Here is a 25397-nt window from a genome sequence, read left to right as displayed (position 1 = left end):
CCCATTCTGTAAAAGGGCTGGATGGTTTGGAGTTTGTAAAATGTGTGCAGGTTAGTTTTTTGCAGCAATACATAGAGGTACCAACTAGAGAAGGGGGAGTGTTGGATCTCCTGTTAGGGAATGAGATAGGTCAGGTGACTGAGGCATGTGTTAGGGAGCACTTCGAGTCCAGTGATCACAATACCATTAGTTTCAATATAATTATGGAGAAGGATAGGACTGGACCCAGGCTTGAAATTTTTGATTGGAGAAAGGCTAACTTTGAGGAGATGTGAAAGGATTTAGAAGGAGTGGATTGGGACGATTTGTTTTATGGGAAGGATGTAATAGAGAAATAGAGGTCATTTAAAGGTGAAATTTTGAGGGTACAGAATCTTTATGTTCTTGTTAGGTTGAAAGGAAAGGTTAAAAGTTTGAGAGAGCCATGGTTTTCAAGGGATATTGGAAACTTGGTTCAGAAAAAGAGAGATCTACAATAAATATAGGCAGCATGGCGTAAAGGAGATGTTCGAGGAATGGAGGGGGATACACAATGCCCTACAAGACATCTTTAAATGTGAAATACCCTTAGAGAGTAAGACCATATATTTTGGATATATACCTCAAGAATGGTTGAAAAGAGATAAATATTTAATGAATATGCTGTTGGTGGCTGGTAAAAAGACTCTTACTAGGAAATGGTTATCACAGGAGAGCCCAACTTTAAATACATGAATGGAAATTACAATGGACATTTACAAAATGGAGAAGATAACAGCATCATAATCTGGAACAATTTCATTCATACTGGGAAAAATGGTTTAACTACATAATGCCTCATAGGCCTGATTTTATTCTCACAAATCAATGAATCTGTTGTAAAAAAAAAATCACTCCCTACTTGTACATAGTTCTTTCCTTTTGCTTGTTTCTTTCTTTCCACTCTTTTCTATAAGTGTATACCTTAGATAAATACTTTGTGGAGATTTGTGATATATATGATTATATGATATATATGTACAATGTCTGAAATACATCTTATGGAAATGTTTGTTTGATGATAAACATCAATAAAAAAATAAATTACAGAAAAAAATGTAAAAAGAATCCTAAGAAAGAAATTAGAAAAACTAAAAGAAGATATGAGGTTGCTTTGGCAAGTAAGGTGAAAATAAATCCAAAGGGTTTCTACAGTTATATTATTAGCAAAAGGATAGTGAGGGATAAAATTGGTCCCTTAGAGAATCAAAGTGGACAGCTATGAGAGATGGGGGAGATTTTGAACAATTTCTTTTCATCGGTATTCACTAAGCAGAAGGATATTGAATTGTGTAAGGTAAGGGAAACAAGTAGGGTAGTTATGAAAAATATGATGATTAAAGAAGAGGAAGTACTAGAGCTTTTAAAGAATATAAAAGTGGATGACTCCAGGTCCTGACAGGATATTCCCTAGGACCTTGAGGGAAGTTAGTGTAGAAATAGCAGGGTCTCTGACAGAAATATTTCAAATGTCATTAGAAATGGGGATGGTGCCGGAGGACTGGTGTATTGCTCATGTTGTTGGATTGTTTAAAAAGGGTTCTAAGAATAAACCTAGCAATTATCAGCCTGTAAGTTTGACATCAATGGTGGGTAAATTAATGGAAAGTATTCTTAGAAATGGTATATATAATTATCTGGATAGACAGGGTCTGATTAGGAACAGTCAACATGGATTTGTGTGTGGAAGGTCATGTTTGACAAATCTTATTGAAATTTTTGAAAAGGTTACTAGGAAAGTTGATGAGGGTAAAGCAGTGGATGTTGTCTATATGGACTTCAGTAAGGCCTTTGACAAGGTTCCACACGCAAGGTTAGTTAGGAAGGTTCAATCATTAGGTATTAATATTGAAGTAGTAAAATAGATTCAACAGTGGCTGGATGGGAGATGCCAGAGAGTAGTGGTGGATAACTGTTTGTCAGGTTGGAGGCTGGTGACTAGTGGTGTGCCTCAGGGATCTGTACTGGGTCCAATGTAGCTTGTCATATATATTAATGATCTGGATGATGAGGTGGTAAATTGGATTAGTAAGTATGCAGATGATACTAAGGTAGGTGGCACTGTGGATAATGAAGTAGGTTTTCAAAGCTTGCAGAGAGATTTAGGCCAGTTAGAAGAGTGGGCTGAAAGATGGCAGATGGAGTTTAATGCTGATAAGTGTGAGGTGCTACATTTTGGTAGGACTAATCAAAATAGGACATACATGGTAAATGGTAGAGCATTGAGGAATGCAGTAGAACAGAGTGATCTAGGAGTAATGGTGCATAGCTCCCTGAAGGTGGAATCTCATGTGGATAGAGTGGTGAAGAAAGCTTTTGGTATGCTGGCCTTTATAAATCAGAGCATTGTGTATAGGAGTTGGAATGTAATGTTAAAATTGTACAAGGCATTGGTAAGGCCAAATTTGGAGTATTGTGTACAGTTCTGGTCACCAAATTATAGGAAAGATGTCAACAAAATAGAGAGAGTACAGAGGAGATTTACTGGAATGTTACCAGGGTTTCAGCACCTAAGTCACAGAGAAAGGTTGAACAAGTTAGGTCTTTATTCTTTGGAGCATAGAAGGTTGAGGGGGGACTTGATAGAGGTATTTAAAATTATGAGGGGGATAGATAGAGTTGACGTGGATAGACTTTTTCCCATTGACAGTAGGGGAGATTCAAACAAGAGGACATGAGTTGAGAGTTAAGGGGTAAAAATTTAGGGGTAACACGAGGGGGAACTTCTTTACTCAGAGAGTGGTAGCTGTGTGGAACGAGCTTCCAGTAGAAGTGATAGAGGCAGGTTTGATTTTGTCATTAAAAAAAAAATTGGATAGGTATATGGACAGGAAAGGAATGGAGGGTTATGGGCTGAGTGCAGGTAGGTGGGACTAGGTGAGAGTAAGCGTTCAGCATGGACTAGAAGGGCCGAGACGGCCTGTTTTCGTGTTGTAATTGTTATATGGTTATATGGTCTTATGTTGGTGAGGCATAATTTGGAGTTTTGTGCAGTATTGGTCATCTACCTAACAGGAAAGATGTAAATAAGGTTAAAAATTTACGAGTATGGTACTGGAACTGGAGGACCAGAGTTATAAGGAAAGATTGAATAGGTTATGACCTTATTCTTTGGAACGTAGAAGATTGAGAGGAAATTGGATAGAGGTATAAAAAATTATGAGAGGGTAATTGCAAGCAAGCTTTTTCCACTGAGGTTGTGTGGGACTACAACCAAACGTCATCGTTTTAAGGTGAAAGGGAAAGGTTAAGGGGAGCATGATGGGAAACTTCTTCACTCAGAGGCTGTGAAAGTGTGACAAAAGCTGCAGCAAAAGTGGTGCGTGAAAGCTCATTTTCAAAGTTTAAGAGAATTTTAGATAAGCACATGAATGGTAGGGGTATGGTCCCAGTGAAGATTAATGGGAGTCGGCAATTTAAATGGCTTGGCATGGACTAGATGGGCCAAAGGGTCTGTTTTTGTGCTGTACTTTTCGCTGACTCTATGCTTGAAGTAAGCAACAGAAGTTTTCGCGCAGAGCTTTAAAAACCAAGTCTCCATAATAGACGGGTCCCATCCAACGAGTGGTCATCATGGGAGCAGTCATCATTGGAGTGCTCTGAGTCAGAGTGGCAAGGCTTTGGTTCAACAGGGCTTCGGCAAGAACCAATGGAGGCAGGGTAAGTAGGTAAATTCTTATCTAACTCTTGAGAAAATAGGGTATATGTCTACAGGGCCAGTTTTCTGTTCCGCGTGTCAGATGTGGGATTTCCAGGAGACCACATCTGCACTAGGTGCATCGAGATGCAGCTCTTTAGAGACTGTGTTAGGGAACTGGAGCTGCAACTCGATGACCTTCAGCTTGATAGGGAAAGTGAAGCAGTGACAGACAGGACTATAGGGAGGTAGTCACCCCGAGGCTACAGGAGACAGATAAATGGGTGACTGTCAGGAGACGGAAGGGGGAATATCAGACAGTAGAGAGCACCCCTGTGGCCATCCCCCTCAACAATATGTACTCCATTTTGAGCACTATTGGGCGACCTACCTGAGGGAAGCAACAGAGGTCATGCCTCTGGCACTGAGTCTGGCCCTGTGGCTCAGAAGGAAAGGGGACTGAAGAGGATAGCAGCAGTCATAGGAGACTCTATAGTTTGGGGGTAGATAGGTGATTCACGGAATCAGAAAGGAAACATGCATGGTAGACTGCCTGCCAGGTGCCAGGGTCTGAGATGTTTCTGAATGTGTCCACAATATCCTGAAAGAGGAGATGGAATAGCCAGAATTCATGGTACATATTGGTACCAACATCATAGGTAGGAAAAGGGAGGAGGTCTTGAAAACAGACTACAGGAAGTTAGGAAGGAAGCTGAGAAGCAGGACCTCAAGGGTAGTAATTTTGGGATTACTGCCTGTGACACGCAACAGTGAGGATAGGAATAGAATGAGTTGGAGGATAAATACATGACTGAAGAATTGGCGCAAGGGCCAGGGATTCAGAGTTTTGGATAATTGGGACCTTTTCTGGGGCAGGTGGGACCTATACAAAAAGGATGGGTTGCACTTAAATCTGAGAGGGGCCTATATTCTTGCAGGCAGGTTCACTAGAACTGTTGGGAGTGGTTTAAAGTATATGGCAGGGGGATGGGAACCAGTATGATAGAGCTGAGGATGAGTGTCACATGAACGTAAGGAAGGACAAGCCAATGATCGGGTACAAATGCAGACAGAGCAAAGAGTTAAATTGTACCACAGAGACAAAATTCAAAAGGACGAAGAATGCAGGACTGAAGGTGCTGTATTTAAATGTGTGTAGCATTCAAAATAATCTGGATGAACTTTTGGCGCAATTAGAGGTTGGGCAGTATGACGTTGTGGGCATACTGACCAAAAAGACATAGGAGCAGAATTAGGCCTTCCAGCCCATTGAGTCTGCTCTGCCATTCCATCATGGCTGATCCCGGATCCCACTCAACCTCATACACCCGCCTTCTCACCATATCCTTTGATGCCTTGACCGATCAGGAAACCATCAACTTCCACCTTAAATATACCCATGGACTTGGCCTCCACAATTGTCTGTGGCTGAGCATTCCACAGATTCACCACTCTCTGGCTAAAAAAAAATTTTAAAAATCCTCCTTATATCTGTTCTAAAACATCGCCCCTCAATTTTGAGGCTCTGCCCTCTAGTTCTGGATACTCTTACTATAGGAAACATCTTCTCCATATCAACTTTATTTAGTCCTTTCAACATTCAGTAGGTTTCAATGAGATCCCCATGCATTCTTCTAAATTCCATGAGTACAGGCCCAAAGCTGCCAAATGCTTTTCATATTTTAACCCCTTCATTTTTAGAATCATCCTCATGAACCTCCTCTGGATTCTCTCCAATGACAACACATCCTTTCCGAGATATTGGGCCCAAAACTGTTGACAATATTCCAAGTGCGGTCTGACTAGTCTTATAAAGGCTCAGCATTATCTCCTTGCTTTTATGTTAGATTCCCTTTGGAATAAATGCCAGCATTGCATTTGCCATCTTTACAACAGACTCAACCTGTAAATTAACCTTCTGGGGGTTTTGTACAAAGATTCCCAAGTACCTTTACACCTTTAACGTTTGAATCTTCTCTCCATTTAGATAATAGTTTGCACTATAGTTCCTTTCACCAAATTGCACTATCATACATTTCCCAGCACTGTATTCCATCTGCCACTATTTTGCCCATTCTTCTTATTTATCCAAGTCCTGCTGCAATTAAATTGCTTCCTCAGTACGACCTACCATTCCACCTATCTCTGTATCACTGAAAACTATGCGACAAAGCCTTCAATTCCATTATTCAAATCATTAACAATATGAAAAGTAGCAGTCTCAATACTGACCCCTGAGGCACACCACTAGTCACTGGCAGCCAAAAAGAAAAGACCCCCTTTATTTCCACTCGCTGCCTCCTGCCTGTCAGCCATTCCTCTCTCCATGCTGGTAACTTTTATGTAATGCCTTTGGATTTTATCTTGCTAATCAGCCTCATGTGCGGCACCTTATCAAATGCCTTCTGAAAATCCAAGTAAGTGACATCCACTGCCTCTTCTTTGTCCACCCTGCTTATTACTTCTTTGAAGAACTCTAACAGATTTGTCAGGCAAGATTTTCTTTTATAGAAACCATGCTGACTTTGACTTATTTTGTCATTAGTCTCCGAGTATCTCAAAACCTCATCCTTAATAATCATGTTTAATAATTGACTCCAACTCTTTCCTAACCAACACACACAAAATACTGGTGGAACGCAGCAGGCCAGGCAGCATCTATAGGGAGAAGCGCTGTTGACGTTTCGGGCCGAGACCCTTCGTCCTATAGATGCTGCCTGGCCTGCTGCATTCCACCAGCATTTTGTGTGTGTTGCTTGAATTTCCAGCATCTGCACATTTCCTTGTGTTTGTCTTTCCTAACCACTGAGGTTTGGCTAACTGGCCCATAATTTCCTTTCATTTGCTTTCCTCCTTTCTTAAAGAGTGGAGTGACATTTGCAATTTTCCAGTCCTCTGGGACCATGCCAGAATCAAGTGATTCTTTAAAGATCATGACCAATACATATGTCATCTTTTCAGCAACCTCTCTCAGGTCTCAGGGACATAGTCCATCTGGTGTAGGTAATTTACCCACCTTAAGAACTTTCAGTTTGCCTCGCACATTTTCCTTTGCAATAGCAATGGCTCTCACTCCAATTCCCTGATACTCATGGACCTCTGGCACACTGCAAGTGTCTTCCACAGTGAAGACTGATGCAAAGTACCCATAAATTCATCTGCCATTTCTTTGTTCCCCATTACTTCCTCACCAGCATCATTTTCCAGTGGTCCAATATCAACTCTCACCTCCCTTTCACTATCATTACAATTGTATAATTTACGTTATTATATTCTTTTTCCAGCTCCATTTCCAATCTGAATCCCGCATTTTGGCTACTCTTTGGAGGTCTGTAGATGCAAGCGGTTTGCGAAAATCAGGTCGGTGTCAGATCACAAGGGAAGGAATTTGTTGTATGCCCACAAGATGGCTTTTTAGAGCAGCTTGTGTTTGATCCTATTCAGGGAAATGTTATCTTAGATTGGGTGTTGTATAATAACCCAAATCTTATTAGGGAGCTTAATATAAAGGAACCCTTAGGAAGCAGTGATCATAAAATGATTGAATTTATACTGCATTTGAGAGAGAGAAGCATAATTCACATATACCAGTATTGCAAAGGAATAAAGGGAATTACAGAGGCATGAGAGAGGAACTTGCCCAGGTGGATTGGAGGAGGATACTGGCGGGGATGATGGCAGACCAGAGACGGTTGAAGTTTCTGGGAATAGTTTACAAGGCGCAGGATAGATGTGTCCCAGATTAGAAGTAGTTCTCAAATGGCGGGGGTAGTCAATCATGGTTAACACGGGATATTAAGGACGGCATAAAAGCCAAGGAAAGGGCATACAAGGTAACAAAAGTGAATGAGAAGTTGGATGATTGGGAAGGCAAGTGTAGGAGGTTGAGTGGGATCTGGGATTAGCCATGATGGAATGGCAGAGCACAGTCGATGGGCTGAATGGCCTAATTCTGCTCTGATAACTTATGGGCTTATGGTCTAACTGATATTGTAAAGTAGGAATTTTTGCAGAGTATGCCTATAAATAAGCTATACTACAACTGTGTTTGTTTCTGACATGGTGTTCACATGTGTTCATAGTGGCCAGTGAGTGAGTGGGCCAGTGAAGGAGTGGAGATTTGAGGCTTTGACTTGAGAGGCTTCAACGAGAAGAGGCGAAGGACGAACTTGTTCCCAGTTAGTCTTTACAATGCCTCCTGAGATGGTGATGTGCCTCTCCTGTGAGATGTGGCAGTCTTGGGGGAACTCCGCTCTCCCGCAGAGTCACATCTGCCAGAAATGCTTGCGGCTGGTCGATCTGGAAGACTGTGTGAGCAATCTGGAACAGCAGCTGGACGACCTTAGACTCATAAGGGAGAATGAGGCAGTCATAGATGAGAGCTACAGGGAGGTAGTCACACCTAGGCAGCCAGAAGCACATCGTTGGGTGACAGTCCGAGGGGGGAAAGCGAAGGAGAGTAGACAGGTAGTGCAGAGCACCCCTGTAGCCATTCCCCTGAATAATAAGTTTACCATCCTGGATGCTGTTGGTGAGGACGACTAACCAGGTGTGAGCCACGGTGGCAGGGCCTCTGGCACTGAGTCTGACCCTGTGGTGCAGAAGGATGGGACGGAGAAGAGGAGAGCTTTCGTCATTGGAGACTCTATAGTCAGGGGAGCAGACAGGAGATTTTGTGGATGTGAGAAGGAAACCCACATGGTTTGTTGCCTCCCGGGTGCCAGGGTCCGGGATGTCTCTGACCGGGTGCATGACATCCTGGTACGAGAGGGAAAGCAACCAGAAGTCATGATAATTGTTGGGACCAACGACATAGGCAGGAAGAGGGATGAGGTCTTGAAGTGTGAGTTTTGGGAACTAGGCAGAAGGCTGAAGAACAGGACCTCAAGGGTGGCGTTCTCAGGATTGCTGCCAGTACTACGTGATAGTGATGGTAAGAATTGGAGGAGATGGCAGTTGAATGCGTGGCTGAGGAGCTGGTGCAGGGGGCAGGGTTTTAGATTTTTGGATCATTGGGATCTCTTCTGGGGAAGGTGGGACCTGTACAGATTGGATGGGTTGCACCTGAACTCGAGGAGGATCAATATCCTTGCAGGTAGGTTTGCTAGCATGGTTCAGGAGAGTTTAAACTAATTTGCAAGGGGGATGGGACCCAGAACGATAGAGCAGTGAAAGAAGTGCATGGAGTAAATCCAGATCTAACATATAGAGAGGCTTTGAGGAAAGAGAAGCAGAATAAAGGGTGTAAAGGTAGTAAGGTAGAAGGGCTAAAGTGTGTGTACTTCAATGCAAGAAGCATCAGGAACAAAGGTGATGAATTGAGAGCTTGGATACATACATACATGGAATTATGATGTAGTGGCCATTACAGAGACTTGGCTGGCACCAGGGCAGGAATGGATTCTCAATATTCCTGGATTTCAGTGCTTTAAAAGGGATAGGGGGGGGGGGGGAAGGGGGAGGAGGGGTGGCACTACTGGTCAGGGATACTATTACAGCTGCAGAAAGGGTAGGTAATGTAGCAGGATCCTCTTTTGAGTCAGTATGGGTGGAAGTCAGGAACAGGAAGGGAGCAGTTACTCTACTGGGGGTATTCTATAGGCCCCCTGGTAGCAGCAGAGATACTGAGGAGCAGATTGGGAGGCAGATTTTGGAAAGGTTCCGGAGGATTGGAAGGTTGTGGATGTTGTTCCTTTATTCAGGAAAAGAAGTAGAGATAGCCCAAGAAATTATAGACCAGTGAATCTTACTTCAGTGGTTGGTACATTGATGGAGAAGATCCTGAATGGCAGGATTTATAAACATTTGGAGAGGTATAAAATGATTAGGAATAGTCAGCATGGCTTTGTCAAGGGCAGGTCAAGCCTTATGAGCCTGATGGAATTTAACCTGATGGAACCATAGAAAGAGTGCAGAGGAGATTTACAAGGATGTTGCCTGGATTGGGGAGCAGGCCTTATGAGAATAGGTTGAGTGAACTTGGCCTTTTCTCCCTGGAGCGATGGAAGATGAGAGGTGACCTGACAGAGGTGTATAAGATGATGAGAGGCATTGATCATGTGGATAGTCAGAGGCTTTTTCCCAGGGCTGAAATGGCTGCCACAAGGGGGCTCATGTTAAGGTGCTTGGGAGTAGGTACAGAGGAGATGTCAGGGGTAAGTTTTTTCACAGAGAGAGAGATGAGTGCGTGGAATGGGCTGCCGGCAACGGTGGTGGAGGCAGATACGATAGGGTCTTTTAAGAGACTTTTGGATAAGTACATGGAGCTTAGTTAAATAGAGGGCTATGGGTAACCCTAGTAACTTCTAAGGTAGGGACATGTTCTGCACAACTTTATGGGCTGAAGGGCCTGCGTTGTGCTGTAGGTTTTCTATGTTTCTATGAAAAGTAATGAAAGCATCCTGTACATTGCCACAGATAATTTTATACAAATATTGGTCAGGGTTCTTGATGATGACAATGTGACCGTATCCTTACCAGTCTGCTGATAAACAGTTCCTGCATCAATCCTAAACAATCCCAGTTGAACTCCAGTGAATGGGATCTTTTTTGCATGAACAACCTAAAGCACAAGTAAAATTATTTAAACCAGATGGTGTTGCCTCCCTATAATATCTTTTTTCACAATTACAACCTAAGCTATTTAAACATGCTCACTGCAGCTTTTGAAATGCACTGTACACAAATGTTGACTTTAGGATGGAAAAGGGTAAAGTTCTGGTGCTTGGAAATTCAATTCCATAAGATTTTGCCTTTTGCAACTGGACATCAGTGTGCAATTTATATATCCTTCCTATCTCATCCCAGTGACCATGAAGTGATTTATATGTCAGGAGTTTATGTGATATGTTATTTTTATGCAATGGTCTTGCTGGTGCATTGCAGGTTGAGGTGGTCCATGGTGTCCTGAAGTCACTCACTGGCATTCGCAAGGGATCCTGGTTTTCAAACCATGGTTCTGAACTCAAAATTAGGCAAATTAAGTGAAGTAATAAAGTCAGAACACTATGAATATTTGGTTATTTACATTATACCTGTGAAGAAAAAATGCAAAGAAAAAATGTTGCAGGTTAACGAGTTCTATCAAAACTTAGAAAAGTTAAAAATCAAACAAATTTTAAAATGTAGGAAAGGTAAGAGGTTGAAGTACTTTAATTCCCTGATATACCTCTGCTTTGTTGAGAATGCGCTTCCACTTGCCTATCACTTTAACTCTCCCATTCACACCCTGACCTCAGCTCCAGCACTGTTCCATTGAAGCCCAATATAAATTTGAGATATAGTTCCTGGTCTTCTAACTCAACACCTTACAACCCTCAACATTTAAATCATTCAACGGTTTCATCTAATCAGATTTTCTAGTTTATGTTAGAATTGGCAAGATTCAATGAAAGGTCATTGACTTGAAATATTAATTCTGTTTTTCTCTCCACATCTGATCTGCTGACTGCTTTCACAATTTCTGTGAATTTTTGCTCATCCAACTCAGTAAAGGGGCAGGTGAAGTACAGTACTTCAACAGTAAATGTGAAAGACATGGTCTATTGCAACCATGATCTTCAGCACTGGAACAAGTGTACTAGAATTTATAGTCAAGCATGTGATAACCACACAGAAAGAAAGACAAAGTAGGTCTGGCAATACTGTTCATGAATCACCAGGCATGGAAAAATATATCATAGCCACTTAAAATTTGCAAGGAAGAAAGACTGAAGTTCCGAATATAATTTTCCAATCTCCTTTGGCTGTAGGTAGTGCATTTGAGTGAGGGTTTGTGTAAGGACTGGTAGACTGCTGATGCAGTGTTCGGTGAAAAAATTGAGTGTGATATACTGAATAACTGCAGACATGCAAACAGCTTTAATCCTCATTTAGAAAAGTACAGGTTAATCAAGGATGGATCCTTGAAGTTAATGAGACAGATACAGAAGGTGGTTAAGATGTCTTGCAGGTTACTGCTGAAGATGTGGATAGAAGAGTGAGGAAGTACATAGAATGAGCTGCTCGAGAAAATGATTGAGGCAGGTACAATAATAACCTTTAAAAGACAGGAGTGGAAAGACTCAGAAGGTTATGTACCAAATTCTCATCAATGGGACGAGTGTGGATGTTGCATTAATTAGGAAGCTGCAGGATCTGTTTCGATATTAAATGACTCAACTCCAAGACAAGTTAAACCACAAGCAAGGCCACAGATGGAAATCTGTGTATCATTTTGGTCATTAGATTATGGAAAAGCTGATAAAACTTCATAGTGTTCAGTGAATAAGTACAAGCAAAATGCCAGGTTTCGAATTATATAGAGAGTAGCAAGGTGACAGAACATTTACAAATGTATCACACAAGATAGTCAGAAATTTTAACCAAAATATCCCTACTTTGCTGTTGTAGAAGAGGGTTGAAGAAAGAAATCGGTCAAAAGATATAGCATCTGGAACTCACTGCAAGGAAAGCAAACTAACCTGCCCAGACAGAAAGACAGAAAACGAAGCTGACGAGATTTTATCAAAAATCTGTCACATTTGATGTGTTCTTTGAGGATATAACAAGCACTGCACTTTGAAGGGCAGCAGTAGATGTGCAGTGGAATTTTCAAAAGGAATTCAATGTGTAATATGGAAGTCAGCAGCACAAGGTAAGAGTTGATGACATTATGTTAATATTCTACCATGATCAGCTTAAAATTAATGGGCAACATAGATGGGTAAAAATCAGGCAATTATAGAACATAATGTTGGGAAAATGGGGATATCCACTTTGGTAGGAAGAAATGGGAAGCAGAATATTATTAAAATGCAGGGAGACTACAAAATGTTGCTGTACAAAAGTTTCTGGATGTCCTTGCGCACAGAACATAGGATTAATTTAAGCTGCACTTTTTTTGACTGGCATAAACACAAGAGGCCAATTGGTTTCCTCAGTAATATACATTTCTATGACTCTACATTCCCCATTGGCACATCAGAACTCTAACAATGAACCCTTCACAAAGTTTTGACTACAGCCATTTTACAATATAGTACCTATGGATTCTCAAGGCAGGTTGTGGCTAGTCCCGGATCATTTGGGAGGCTGAGGAGGTGATGGATAGGGCATATAGAGAGGTAGTCACACCCATGGTGCAGAACACAGGAAACTGGGTAAATGTCAGGAAGGGGAAAGGGGTTAAGAAGCCAGTACAGACCACCCCTGTGGCCATCCCCCTCAACATTTTGGATGCTGTCGAGGAGGGGAAGCAAATATGTGATGCTGAAGGCACTGGTGAGGCCTCACCTCGAGTATTGTGATCAGTTTTGGGTCCCTCATCTTAGAAAAGATGTGTTAGCATTGAAGAGGGTCCAGAGGAGGTCGCAAGGATGATTCCAGGAATGAAAGGGTTATCATACGAGGAACGTTTGCTGGCTCTGGGTCTGTACTCACTGGAATTCAGAAAAATGAGGGGGGAATCTCATTGTAACCTTTTGAATGTTGAAAGGCCTAGACAGAGTAAATATGGAAAGGATGTTTCCCATAGTGGGACAGTGTATAAGATGATGAGAAGCATTGATCGTGTGGATAGTCAGAGGCTTTTTCCCCAGGGCTGAAAAGCTCGCCACAAGAGAGCACAGGTTTCAGGTGCTGAGGAGTAGGTACAGAGGAGATGTCAGGAGCAAGTTTTTTTTTTAAAAAACACAGAGAGTGGTGAGTGCATGGAATGGGCTGCCGGCAATGGTGGTGGAGGCGGCTATGATAGGGTCTTTTAAGTGACTTCTGGATAGGTACATGGAGCTTAGAAAAATAAGAGGGCTATAGGTAAGCCTAGTAATTTCTAAGGTAGGGCCATGTTTGGCACAACTTTGTGGGCCGAAGAGTCTGTATTGCGCTGTAGGTTTTCTATGTTTCTATGACAAGGAGGCACAGCCTCAGGATAGAGGGGTGCCCTTTCAAAACAGAGATGCGGAGAAATGTTTTTAGCCAACGGGTGGTGAATTTGTAGAATCTGTTGCCACATGCAGCTGTGGAGGCCAGGTCTTTGGGTGTATTTAAGGCAGAGATTGATAGGTTCTTGATTGGACATGGCATCAAAGGTTATGGGAGAAGGCTGGGAACTGGGATTGAGGAGGAGATAGCAAAAAAAGATCAGCCATGATTGAATGGCGGAGCAGACTCAATGGGCCAAATGACCTAATTCTGCTCCTATGTCTTATGGTCTAACAGATGAAAGTCGCTGTGGTGGAGTCTCTGGCACTGTCTGTCTCTGTGACTCAGAAGGGAAGGGGGAAAGAAGAGGCAAACTGTGCTGATGGGAGATTCGTTAGTTAGGGGAATGGACAGGAGGTTCAGTGGGTGAGAACAAGATTCCCGGATGGTATGGTGCCTCCCAGGTGCTAGGGTCCAGGATATCTTGGATTAAGTCCTCAGCATTCTTAAGTGGGAGGGTAAACAGACAGAAGTCTTGGTCCATGTAGGTACAAATGCCATAGGAGGGATGAGTGACAAGGTTCTGCATTAGGCATTCAGGTACAGTTGTCCCCCGCTTTCTGAATGTTTGCTTTATGATTTTTTGCTAACCGAAAGAGGATTTTCGCCTTTACGAACAAAAGACATCCGCTTGAAACTTGTGTTTACTCCGAGAAAGACTACAATGACCATGAAGCCTTGCGCGGGCAGGTGTGTGCGCATGAGTGTACATGCCGATTTTTTTCTACAAATCGGTTTTGGTTCAATCTTCCCAATTCTGGCAAATGAAACTACACTGTACATACATTATTTCTACTTTATATAGGCTGTGTATTTATCATATCATTCCTGCTTTTACTATATGTTAGTGTTATTTTAGGTTTTATGTGCTATTTGGTAGGTTATTTTTTGGGTCTGGGAACACTCACAAATTTTTCCCATATAAATTAATGGTAATTGCTTCTTCGCTTTACACCATTTTGGCTTACAAACGGTTTCATAGGAACGCTCTACATTCAGATAGAGGAGGGAAACCTGTAGTTAGGGTTAGGAAAGTTAGGTGCTAAGTTAAAGGGCAGGACCTCCATGGTTGTGATATCAGGGTTGTTATCCATGCCACATGCTAGTGAGGCCAGAACTAGGAAGATTATACAGTTTAATTTGTGGCTAAGGAGTTGGTGTAGAAGGGATAGCATTGGATCATTGGGATCTCTTCCAGGGATGGTGGGACCTGTACAGAAGGGACAACTTGCACCTGAACTGGAAGGGGACTAATATCTGCTGCACAGTGGGTTTAAACTAGAGTTGAAGGGGCATGGGAACTAGAGTGCCAAAACAATGACTGGAGAGGTTGTGGCAGCAGATGTTGGTAAGACCTCAAACAAAATTAGAAATCAAAAGGTTGAGCGTGGTGCAACTAGTGTCCTGATCTGTGTATATTTAATATATATATGTATCATAGGAAAGGGGGATGATAGTGCTGAAGATGAGGTAGCTGCTTTACAAACAGAGGCAATGTGTAGTGTGGAGAAGCTGTTGTGAGGGCAAGACTTCAGTCAACAGGATGAGTTGCAATGTAAAAGGCAGTCAAAATCAAAAAGACTGAAGGTGTTGTATTTGAATGTGCGCAGTATATGGAATAAGGTCAATGAACTTGCAGCACAGTTACAGATTGGCATGTATGATTTTGTAGGCATCACTGAATCGTGGCTGAAAGATTATAGCAGGACGCTTAATCTCCAAGGATACACAGTGTACCGAAGGGACGGCAGGAAGGCAGAGGGGGGCAGTGTTGCTCTGTCAGTAAAAAATGAAATCATATACCGGTAATTAGAAAGAGGTGACACAGGGTTGGAAGGTGTTGAATTATTGTGGATAGAGCAAAGGAACTGCAAAGGTAAAATGACCCTGATGGGAGTTGTATACAGACCCCCAAACGGTAGTAAAGATGTGGCCTACAAATTACAATGGGAGATAGAAAGTGCATGTCAAAAGGACAATGATACAATAGTCATGGGGGATTTCAATATGCAGATAGATTGGGAAAATCAGGTTGGTGCGGGATTCCAAGAGGGGAATTTCTAAAGTACCCACAAGCTGGCTTTTTAGAGCAGCTTGTGGTTGAGCCCACTACAGGATTAGCTATTCAGGAATGGGTGTTATGCAATCAACTAGAATTGATTAGAAATCTTAAGGTAAAAGAACCCTTAGAGTAAATTATCATAATACGATGAATTCACCCTGAAATTTGAGAAGGAGAAGCTAAAATTAGATGTTTCAGTGTTATAGTGGAGTAAAGGGAATTACAGAGACACAAGATTGGCAAGGAATACTGGCAGGGATGATGGCAGAGCAGCAATGGCTGGAATTTCTGAAAGCAATTTGGAAGGCACAGTATATATACATCCCAAAGAGGAAGAAGTATTCTAAAGCAAAGATGACAGAACCATGGCAAACAAGAGAAGTCAAAGCCAATATAAAAGCAAAAGAGAGGGCATATAATAGAGCAAAAATTAGTGGGAAGTTAGAAGATTGAGAAGCCAATAGAAGGCAACTAAAAAAATCATTAAGAACATTGAGATGGAATACAAAAGTAATCTAGCCAATAATATTAAAGAAGATAGCAAAGTTTCTTCAGATACATAAAGTGTAAAAGAGAGGTGAGAGTGCATATTGGACCACTGGAAAATGATGCTGAAGAGATAGTAATGGTGGACAACAAAATTGCAAATGAACTAAGTATTTTACATCAGTCTTCACTGTGGAAGACACTAGCAATATGGTGGAAGTTCCAGAGTGTCAGGCATCATGAAGTGTGTGAAGTTACTATAACTAGAGAGAAGGTTCTTGGGAAACTGAAAGGTCTGAAGGTAGATAAGGCACCTGGACCAGATGATGTACACCCAAGAGTTCTGAAAGAGATGGCTGAAGAGAGTATGGAGGCATTAGTAATGATATTTCAAGAATCACTAGATTCTGGAATGGTTCCCATTGACTGGAAAATTACAAATGTCACTCCACTCTGCAAGAAGGGAAAGAGGCAGAAGAAAGGAAACTATAGGCTAGTTAGTCTGATTATTAAGGACAGGTCTCAGGGTACTTGGAGGCACTTGATAAAATAGGCCTCAAGGGAAAATCTTGTCTGACAGATCTGTTGGAAGTCTTTGAAGGAATAACAAGAAGGACATACAAAGGAGAATCGGTAGATGTTGTGCACTTGGATTTTTAGAAAGCTTTTGACAAGGTGCCACACACGAGGATGCTTCACAAGTTATCAGCCCATGGTATTACAGGAAAGATTCTAGCATGGATAAAGGAGTGGCTGATTGGTGGAAGGCCAAGAATGGGAACAAAGGGAGCCTTTTTTTGTTGGCTGCCTGTGACTAGTGGTGTTCCACAGGGGTCTGCGTTGAGACCAATTCTTTTTGTGTTATATGTTAATGATTTGAGTGATGGAATTGATGGCTTTGTTGCAAAGTTTGCAGAGGATATGAAGGTAGGTGGAGGGGCAGTTAGTTTTGAGGAAGTGTAGAGAATATAGAAGGACTTAGAAAGATTAAGAGAATGGCAGAGGGAAGAGGAGTCAGGAAGTGTATTGTCATGCACTTTTGTAGAAGAAATGAAAGGGTTGACTATTTTTTAAAATGGAGGTGCAAAGGTTCTTGGGAGTCCTTGTGCAGGATTTCCTACGGGGAATTTGCAGGTTGAGTCTGTGGTGAAGAAGGCAAATGTGATGTTTGCATTCATTTCAACAGGACTAGAATATAAAAACAAGGATGTAATGTTGAGACTTTATAAAGCATTGGTGATGCCCCACTTGGAGTATTGTGAGTTTAGGGCCCTTTATCTTAGAAAGGCTGAAACTGAAGAGGGTTCAAAGGAGGTTCACAAAAGTGTTTCTGGGATTGAGAGGATTGTCAGATGAAGAGTGTTTGATGGCTCTAGGCCTGTACTCACTGGAATTCAGAAACCAATTAAATGGTAAAAGGCCTTGATAGAGTGGATGTGGAAAGGGTGTTTCCTGTGGTGGGAGAGTCGAAGACCAGAAAACATAACCTCAGAAAAGAGGGGTGTCCTTTTAGAAGAGAGATGGTGAGGAATTTCTTTAGCCAGAGCATGGTGAAGCTCTGGAATTCTTTGCTACAGACAGCTATGAAGGCCATCTTTATGTATAGTCAAGGCAAAAGTTGATAAGTTCTTGATTGGTCAGGGTATGGGGAGAATGCAGGAGATTGGAGCTGAGAGGAAAATTGGATCAGCCATGATGAAATGGCAGATCAGACTTAACGGGCTAAATGGCCTAATTCTGCTCCTATATCTTATGGTCTAAGTGAGTTAAATCGAAGGGAAGTGTAGATGAACCTGGCAAAATTACATCCATTTATAAAATTTTCCAAAATATGATACTGCTTTGAATCATGCAACCCTATTTTGATAAACATTTACAATCACAATCAAAAATCAAGTTTTTGTTTCAACTGTTAAATACTTGATGATTATTCAAAGAACTCTATTGTTAAAGAGCTTCATACTTACAATAATTTCAATTATCTTATCAAACAAGACAGCTGCAGGCTCTTGAAACTCGAAGACAAAATACTATGAAGGAAAAAGAGGAAGATTGTAATGAAAATACAAAAGCAAGTTAGGCATCTGTAGAGATGAAGGAAGTGCATTACTGGCAGTTGTAATTAAAACAGGAAGTACTAGAAATACAGGGAAATCAAATGGACCAAAACTCATCAGGTTAATGTGACAGAAACAGATAATGCTTCTTTACCTGTGTTATGTGCCACCAATAAAAGGACTAGGACATACCCAGTGTGTCAAACTATTCAAATGAAGAGAGAGAAACTGAGTCAAAATAAGATACAAGAATGAGGAGTAAGGTTGCAAGGGAACCTGTTCTTCATATTGGATCCAATCCTTTCAACCTAATCAAGCCAGCAAAATAATCATAGAGTCATAGAGGTGCAGCACAGAAACATGCCATTGGGCCCATCTAGTCCATGCCAAAACCATTTAAACAACCTTCTTCCAACGACCTTCACCAGAACCATAGGCTACCATCTGGTGAGTCAGTATCCTGGCAAAAACTACACCATGAAGACAAAAGAACACTCCAAGCAACTCCACAAAAAAGTTATTGAAAAATATGAGTCAGGAGATGGATACCAGAAAATTTCCAAGTCACTGAATATCTCTTCAAGTACAGTTAAGTCAATCATCAAGAAATGGAAAGAATATGGCACAGCTGTAAATCTGCCTAGAGCAGGCCATCCTCAAAAGCTGAGTGACCGTGCAAGAAGGGGAGAAGTGAGGGAGGCCACCAAAAGACCTATGACAACTCTGGAGGAGGAACAAGCTCCAGTGGCTGACTTGGGAGAGACTGCACATACAAAAACTGTTACTCAGGTGCTTCACCAGTCACAGCTTTATGGGAGAGTGGCAAAGAGAAAGCCACTATTGGAAAAAAATCAAATAAAATCTTGGCTAGAATTTGCCAGAAGGCATGTGGAAGACTCTGAAGTCAGCAGGAAGAAGGTTCTATGGTCTGATGAAATGAAATTGAGCTTCTTGGCTATTAGACCAAATGCTATTTTTGATGTAAGCTAAACACCACACATGATCAGAAACACACTATCCCTATCATGAAGCACGGTGGTGGCTGTATCATGCTGTGGGGATGCTTCACTGCAGCAGGCCCTGGAGAGCTAATGAAGGTAGAGACTAAAATGAATGCAGCAAAATACAAGGAAATTCTGGATGCAATCTGTAAGAGAACTGTGACTTGGGAGAATATTTATTTCCCAGCAGGGCAACTACCGGTAATTAATTTAGATTACATTGTAGAGATCAGTTTTCACTTTGATACAATAGAATCTTTTTATGTTGATCAGTGTAAAAGTAACAAATTAGATCCACTGTGATTCAATGTTGTAAAACAATAAAACATGTCAACTTCCAAGGGGGTGGGCGCGAATTTTTTTATAGGCTCTGTAGATGACCAACACCGCATACAATACTACAAATCAGGCCTCACCAACATATTATACAACTTCAACATAATGTCCCATCTTCTGTACTCAATACATTAATGTTTGAAGGCCAATGTGCCAAAAGCTTTCTTTGTGACCCTATCTACCTGTGACACCATTTTCAGCGAATTATGGACCTGTATTCCCAGATCCCTTTGTTCCTTCACACCCCTTAGTGCCCTACTGTTCACTGTGTAAGACCTACCCTGGTTGGTCCTACCGAAGTGCAAAACCTCGCACTTATCTACATTCAATTCCATCTACCATTTTTCTGCCAATTTTTTCAGCTGATACAGATCCCTCTGTGAGCTAGAATGGTTTCCTCACTGTCCACTAAACCCCCAGTCTTGGTGTCATTCACAAATTTGCTAGTCCAGTTAACTACATTATCAATGATCTGAACGACATAGGTGACAAACAACAACAAAACCAGCACCAATCCCTGAAGTACACCGCTAATCACAGGCAACCATCTACTAGCACTCTCTGGCTTCTACCACAAAGCCAATGACTAATCCAATTTACCTCATCCTGAATGCTGAGTGACTGAACCCTCTGGACAAGCCTCCCATGCATGATCTTCACAAACATCTTATGTTGTCCATGTAGACAACATCCACTGCCTTGCCTTCATCCACTTCCCTGACAACTTTCCCACAACTGATGTCAGATTCACCAGCCCATAATTTGAATTTCAACTTCAGGGTTGAATGGGAACTGGGATCAGCCATGATGAGCGGACTCAATAGTCTGAGTGGCCTAATTCTGCTCCCATGTCTTACTGCCTAATGGTCTTATAATTTCCTGGTTTATATTTAGAGCCTTTCTTAAACAGAGGAACAATATTGGCTATCCTCCAATCCTCTTGTACCCCTCCTGCCATGAAGGTTGATTATAAATATCTCTGCTAGGGTCCAAGCAATTTCTGAATTTTCTCCCGTAGGTCCAAGGGAACATTTTGTCAGACCCTGGGAATTTATCCACCCTGATTTGCCTCAGGGTAGCAAACATCTCCTCCACTGTAATCTGTCCAGGGTTGATGAAGTTGATGCTGCTTCACTCCACTTCTATAGACTCTATATCTGTCTCCTGAATAAATACAGATGTTAAGAATGCATTTAAGATCTCCCCCAGCTGTTATGGCTCCTTCCAGAGAACCAATTTTGGCCCTAGTAATCTTTTTGCTCTTGACATACCCGTAGAATCCTTTAGGATTCTCAGGGAAATGTACAGCAGAAATGTGGCAAATGTTCAGGGGATATTTGCATGGCATTCTGCATAGATACATTACAAAGAAACAGGGAAAGGATGGTAGGGTACAGGAACTGTGGTGTACAAAGGCTGTTGAAAATCTAGTCAAGAAGAAAAGAAAATCTTCAAAAAATTAGGTAACGATAGAGATCTAGAAGATTATAAGGCTAGCAGGAAGGAGCTTAAGAATGCAGTTAGGAGAGCCAGAAGGGGCCATGAGAAAGCTGTGGCAAGCAGGATTAAGGAAAACCACAAGGCATTCTACAAGTATGTGAAGAGCAAGAGGATAAGACATGAGAGAATAGGACCAATCAAATGTGACAGTGGAAAAGTGTTTATGGAACCGGAGGAGATAGCAGAGGTACTTAATGAATACTTTGCTTCAGTATTCACTACAGAAAAGGATCTTGGCGATTGTAGGGATGACTTACAGCGGATTGAAAAGCTTGAGCATATGGACATTAAGAAAGAAGATGTGCTGGAGCTTTTGGAAAGCATCAAGTTGGATAAGTCTCCGGGACTGGACAGGATATGCCCCATGCTACTTTAGGAGGTGAGGGAGGAGATTGCTGAGCCTCTGGCAGTGATCTTTGCATCATCAATGTGGACATGAGAGTTCCAGAGGATTGGAGGGTTGTGGATGTTGTTCCTTTATTCAAGAAAGGGAGTAGAGATAGCCCAGGAAATTAAAGGCCAGTGAGTCTTACTTCAGTGGTTGGTCAGTTGATGGAAAAGATCCTGAGAGGCAGGATTTATGAACATTTGGAGAAGTATAATATGATTAGGAATACTCAGCATGGCTTTGTCAAAGGCAGGTCGTGCCTTACGAGCCTGATTGAATTTCTTGAGGATGTGACTAAACACGTTGATGAAGGTAGAGCAGTAGATGTAGTGTATATGGATTTCAGCAAGGCATTTGACAAGGTACGCCATGCAAGACTTACTGAGAAAGTAAGGAGACATGGGATCCAAGGGGACATTGCTTTGAGGATCCAGAACTGGCTTGCCCACAGAATGAAAAGAGTGGTTGTAGATGGGTCATATTCTGCATGGAGGTCAGTCACCAGTGGAGTGCCTCAGGGATCTGTTCTGGGACCCTTACTCTTCATGATTTTTGAAATGACCTGGATAAGGAAGTGGAGGGATGGGTTAGTAAGTTTGCTGATGACACAAAGGTTGGAGGTGTTGTGGACAGTGTGGAGGGCTGTCAGGGGTTACAGCCGGATATTGATAAGATTCAAAACTGGGCTGAGAAATGACAGATGGAGTTCAACCCAGATAAATGTGAAGTGGTTCATTTTGGTAGGTCAAATATGATGGCAGAATATAGTATTAATGGCAAGACTCTTGGCAGTGTGGAGAATCAGAGGGATCTTGGGGTCCGAGTCCATAGGACACTCAAAGTTGCTGTGCAGGTTGACTCTGTGGTTAAGAAGGCATACAATACATTGGCCTTCATCAACCGTGGGATTGAGTATAAGAGCCGAGAGGTAATGTTACAGCTATATCGGACACTGGTCAGACATCACTTGAAGTACTGTGCTCAGTTCTGGTCACCTCACTACAGGAAGGATGTGGAAACCATAGAAGGGATGCAGAGGAGATTTACAAGGATGATGCCTGGATTGGGAAGCAAGCCTTATGAGAATAGGTTGAGTAAACTTGGCCTTTTTTCCTTGGAACGACGGAAGATGAGCGGTGATCTGACAGAGTAGTATAAGATGATGAGAGGCATTGATTGTGTGGATTGTGTGAGGCTTTTCCCCAGGGCTGAAATGGCTAACACGAGAGAGCACAGTTTTAAGGTGCTTGGAAGTAGGTAGAGCGAAGATGTCAGTGGTAAGTTTTTTTTTGTTGTTTTTTTTTAAACACACAGAGTGGTGTGTGCATGGAATGGGCTGCCAGTGAAGGTGGTGGAGGCAGATACAATAGGGGCTTTTAAGAAACTCCTGGATAGGTACATGGAGCTTAGAAAGATAGAGGGCTCTGGGTAACCCTAGGTAATTCCTAAAGTAAGTACAGGTTCAAGGGTCCAATTTAATGTCAGAAATGTATACAATATGCATCCTGAAATGCTTTTTCTTCACAAACATCCACAAAAACAGAGAAGTGCCCCAAAGAATGAAGGACAGTTAAACATAAGAGCCCCCAAGTCCCCCCCAGCTCCCCTCCCTTCTGTGTTTAAGCTGCAGTGAGCAACAATCACCCCTCTCCCCACCGGCGAAAAAAGCAAGCATCGGCACCATTGCCAAGCACTCAAGCGTGTGCAAAGCAATAACAAATACACAGACTTGAAGTTACCCCAAAGACTTCGTGTTACACCCGGCATTCGACATACTGCAGATTCTCTCTCTCCCTAATAATGGAGAAAAGGGTGTCTCCACTTTCCCAGTGAGCGGGGAGACAGGACAAACAACTTGCTGGTTTACAATGTTAAGAAGTCCATTACATCGCTTTTTTTTTAAGCACAGCATTGTGGGCCGAAGAGTCTGTATTGAGCTGTAAGTTTCCTATGTTTCTATTTCTATGATACTCCTTCACCTTGTCTACTAAAGAAACTTCATGTTTTCTTTTAGCCTTCCTGAATTCTTTCTTAAGTTCATTTCTTGTAATCCATAAACACCTCACTTACTTATTCCTACTTGCCTATACCTGCTATGGACCTCCATTTATGGACCTCCAGGGCCTCAAATATCTCTTGAAAACCAAAGTTCCCTACACCTATTATCTTTACCTTTTATTCTGAAAGGCACTTTGCACTCTCCAAATTTTGTTTTTGAAGGCTTCCCCTTTCTAAATACACCTTGGCTAGAAAACAACCTGTCCCAATCCACACATGCCAGATCATTTCGGATTCCACCAAAATTGGCCTTTCTTCAATCTGTAATCACAATGCGCAGACTAGACCTTCCTTTTTACATATCTACTTTGAAACTAATGGCATTGTGGTCAATGGATGCAAAGTGTTCCCCCACATAAACTTCTGTCACTTGTCCTGTCCCTTCCCTAATAGCAGATCCAGTATGACACACTCTCTTGTTGGGACTTCTAGGTACTGATGAAGGAAACATCCTGAACACATTTGACAAACTCTATCCCATCCAGTCCTTTTACAATATGGGAGTCCCAGTCAATATGTGGATAGTTAATCATCTACTATAATAACCTTATTATTAAACAGCACTAGAATTTTTCTGTGCTTTCTCTCTACAGAACTAATTTTAAAGAGAACATTCACTCTGGAGAAGGTCTTCAGCATTCCATCCAGAAACCACCCTTCACCAATGGATAATTTCAGAAACAGTTCAAGCCAATAGTATAGATTTACTCCACTGATATCCTGGGTAAACATCAAAAAATACAGACACCATTAAATTACTTAACAACCTCAAGTTAAAGGTTCCAGTAATGATGTTTATCATAACCCATATATCAGATTACAATGTTACTGTATGGTAGATACCAATGGATATTGTTACAGGTGGTTTGGAACAACAATAACAATGTCCATTACAAGCATGCATCATACGTTGATAAGATCACAAATTTACAGACAAGATGAAGATTATTGAAAAAGTCTACAAACTCATTGAGAACAAAAAGATAACAAGGCTATCAATATGTTTGTCTATGTGAGTTATCACAAGAAATCTTCAAAAATATTTCTCATCTGTGTTTAACATGGAGAACGTTATGGAGGGTAAGGAATTAAGGGAAATAAATAATGATATATTGTTGTTCCTTTAGTTAAGAGGAACTGCAAGAACAAGTCAGGGAACTGCAGACTGGTGAGCCTGAAATTGGTGGGAAAGTTCAATGACAGGATCTACCGGTATTTGAAAGGACTGATTAGGAAAATTCAGTATGGTTTTATGTGTGGGAAATTGTGCCACAAATTCGAACAGAAGACGGAATGGGTTGATATGGGAAGGGCAGTACACATTGTCTACACTGGCTTCAGCAAGGCCGTTGAAAAAATGCCGCACAGTAGGTTAGACTGAAAGATATTACCTTGATCTAAGGCGAGCTAGCCGAATGAATTTGAAATTCACAAACAGATGGTGGTAGTGGAGGGGTGTGTCACAGAGATCGGTGCTCGTCAAATATCAATGATTTGGATGAAAACATAGGTAGCATGGTTGCTAAATTTGCAGATTACCTAAGATTACAATGGGATGTTGATCAAATGGACCAGTTGGCCAAGGAATAGCAGGTGACAGAATAAGTGTTGCAACACTGTGTGTCAGACACTCTGTCTGGTAAGCAGCACTGGGGCTCCACAGGGGACTGTCCTGTCTCCCTTTCTCTTCACCATCTACACCTCGGACTTCAACTACTGCACAGAGTCTTGCCATCTTCAGAAGTTTTCTGATGACTCTGCCATAGTTGGATGCATCAGCAAGGGAGGTGAGGCTGAGTACAGGGCTATGGTGGGAAACTTTGTCACATGGTGTGAGCAGAATCATCTGCAGTTTAATGTGAAAAACTGTTTCCATCCAGGGGTCAGTGTGGAC

The 25397-nt window shown here is 41.8% G+C and overlaps 1 protein-coding gene across 1 annotated transcript in view; it reads right to left on the bottom strand.

Annotated features, from left to right (window-relative positions):
• fer1l4 (fer-1 like family member 4) overlaps positions 1-25397 on the bottom strand; it is a 477640-nt gene that overhangs the window by 406042 nt on the left and 46201 nt on the right. The window contains 2 exon segments of the mRNA XM_073062298.1: positions 10133-10217; positions 18131-18193. Coding sequence (XP_072918399.1) covers positions 10133-10217; positions 18131-18193 — 148 coding nt within the window.

Source organism: Hemitrygon akajei, chromosome 11 (genome assembly GCF_048418815.1).
Source record: "Hemitrygon akajei chromosome 11, sHemAka1.3, whole genome shotgun sequence".
Taxonomy (NCBI): Eukaryota; Metazoa; Chordata; class Chondrichthyes; order Myliobatiformes; family Dasyatidae; genus Hemitrygon; species Hemitrygon akajei.
This window is presented reverse-complemented; position numbering and strand designations above follow the sequence as displayed.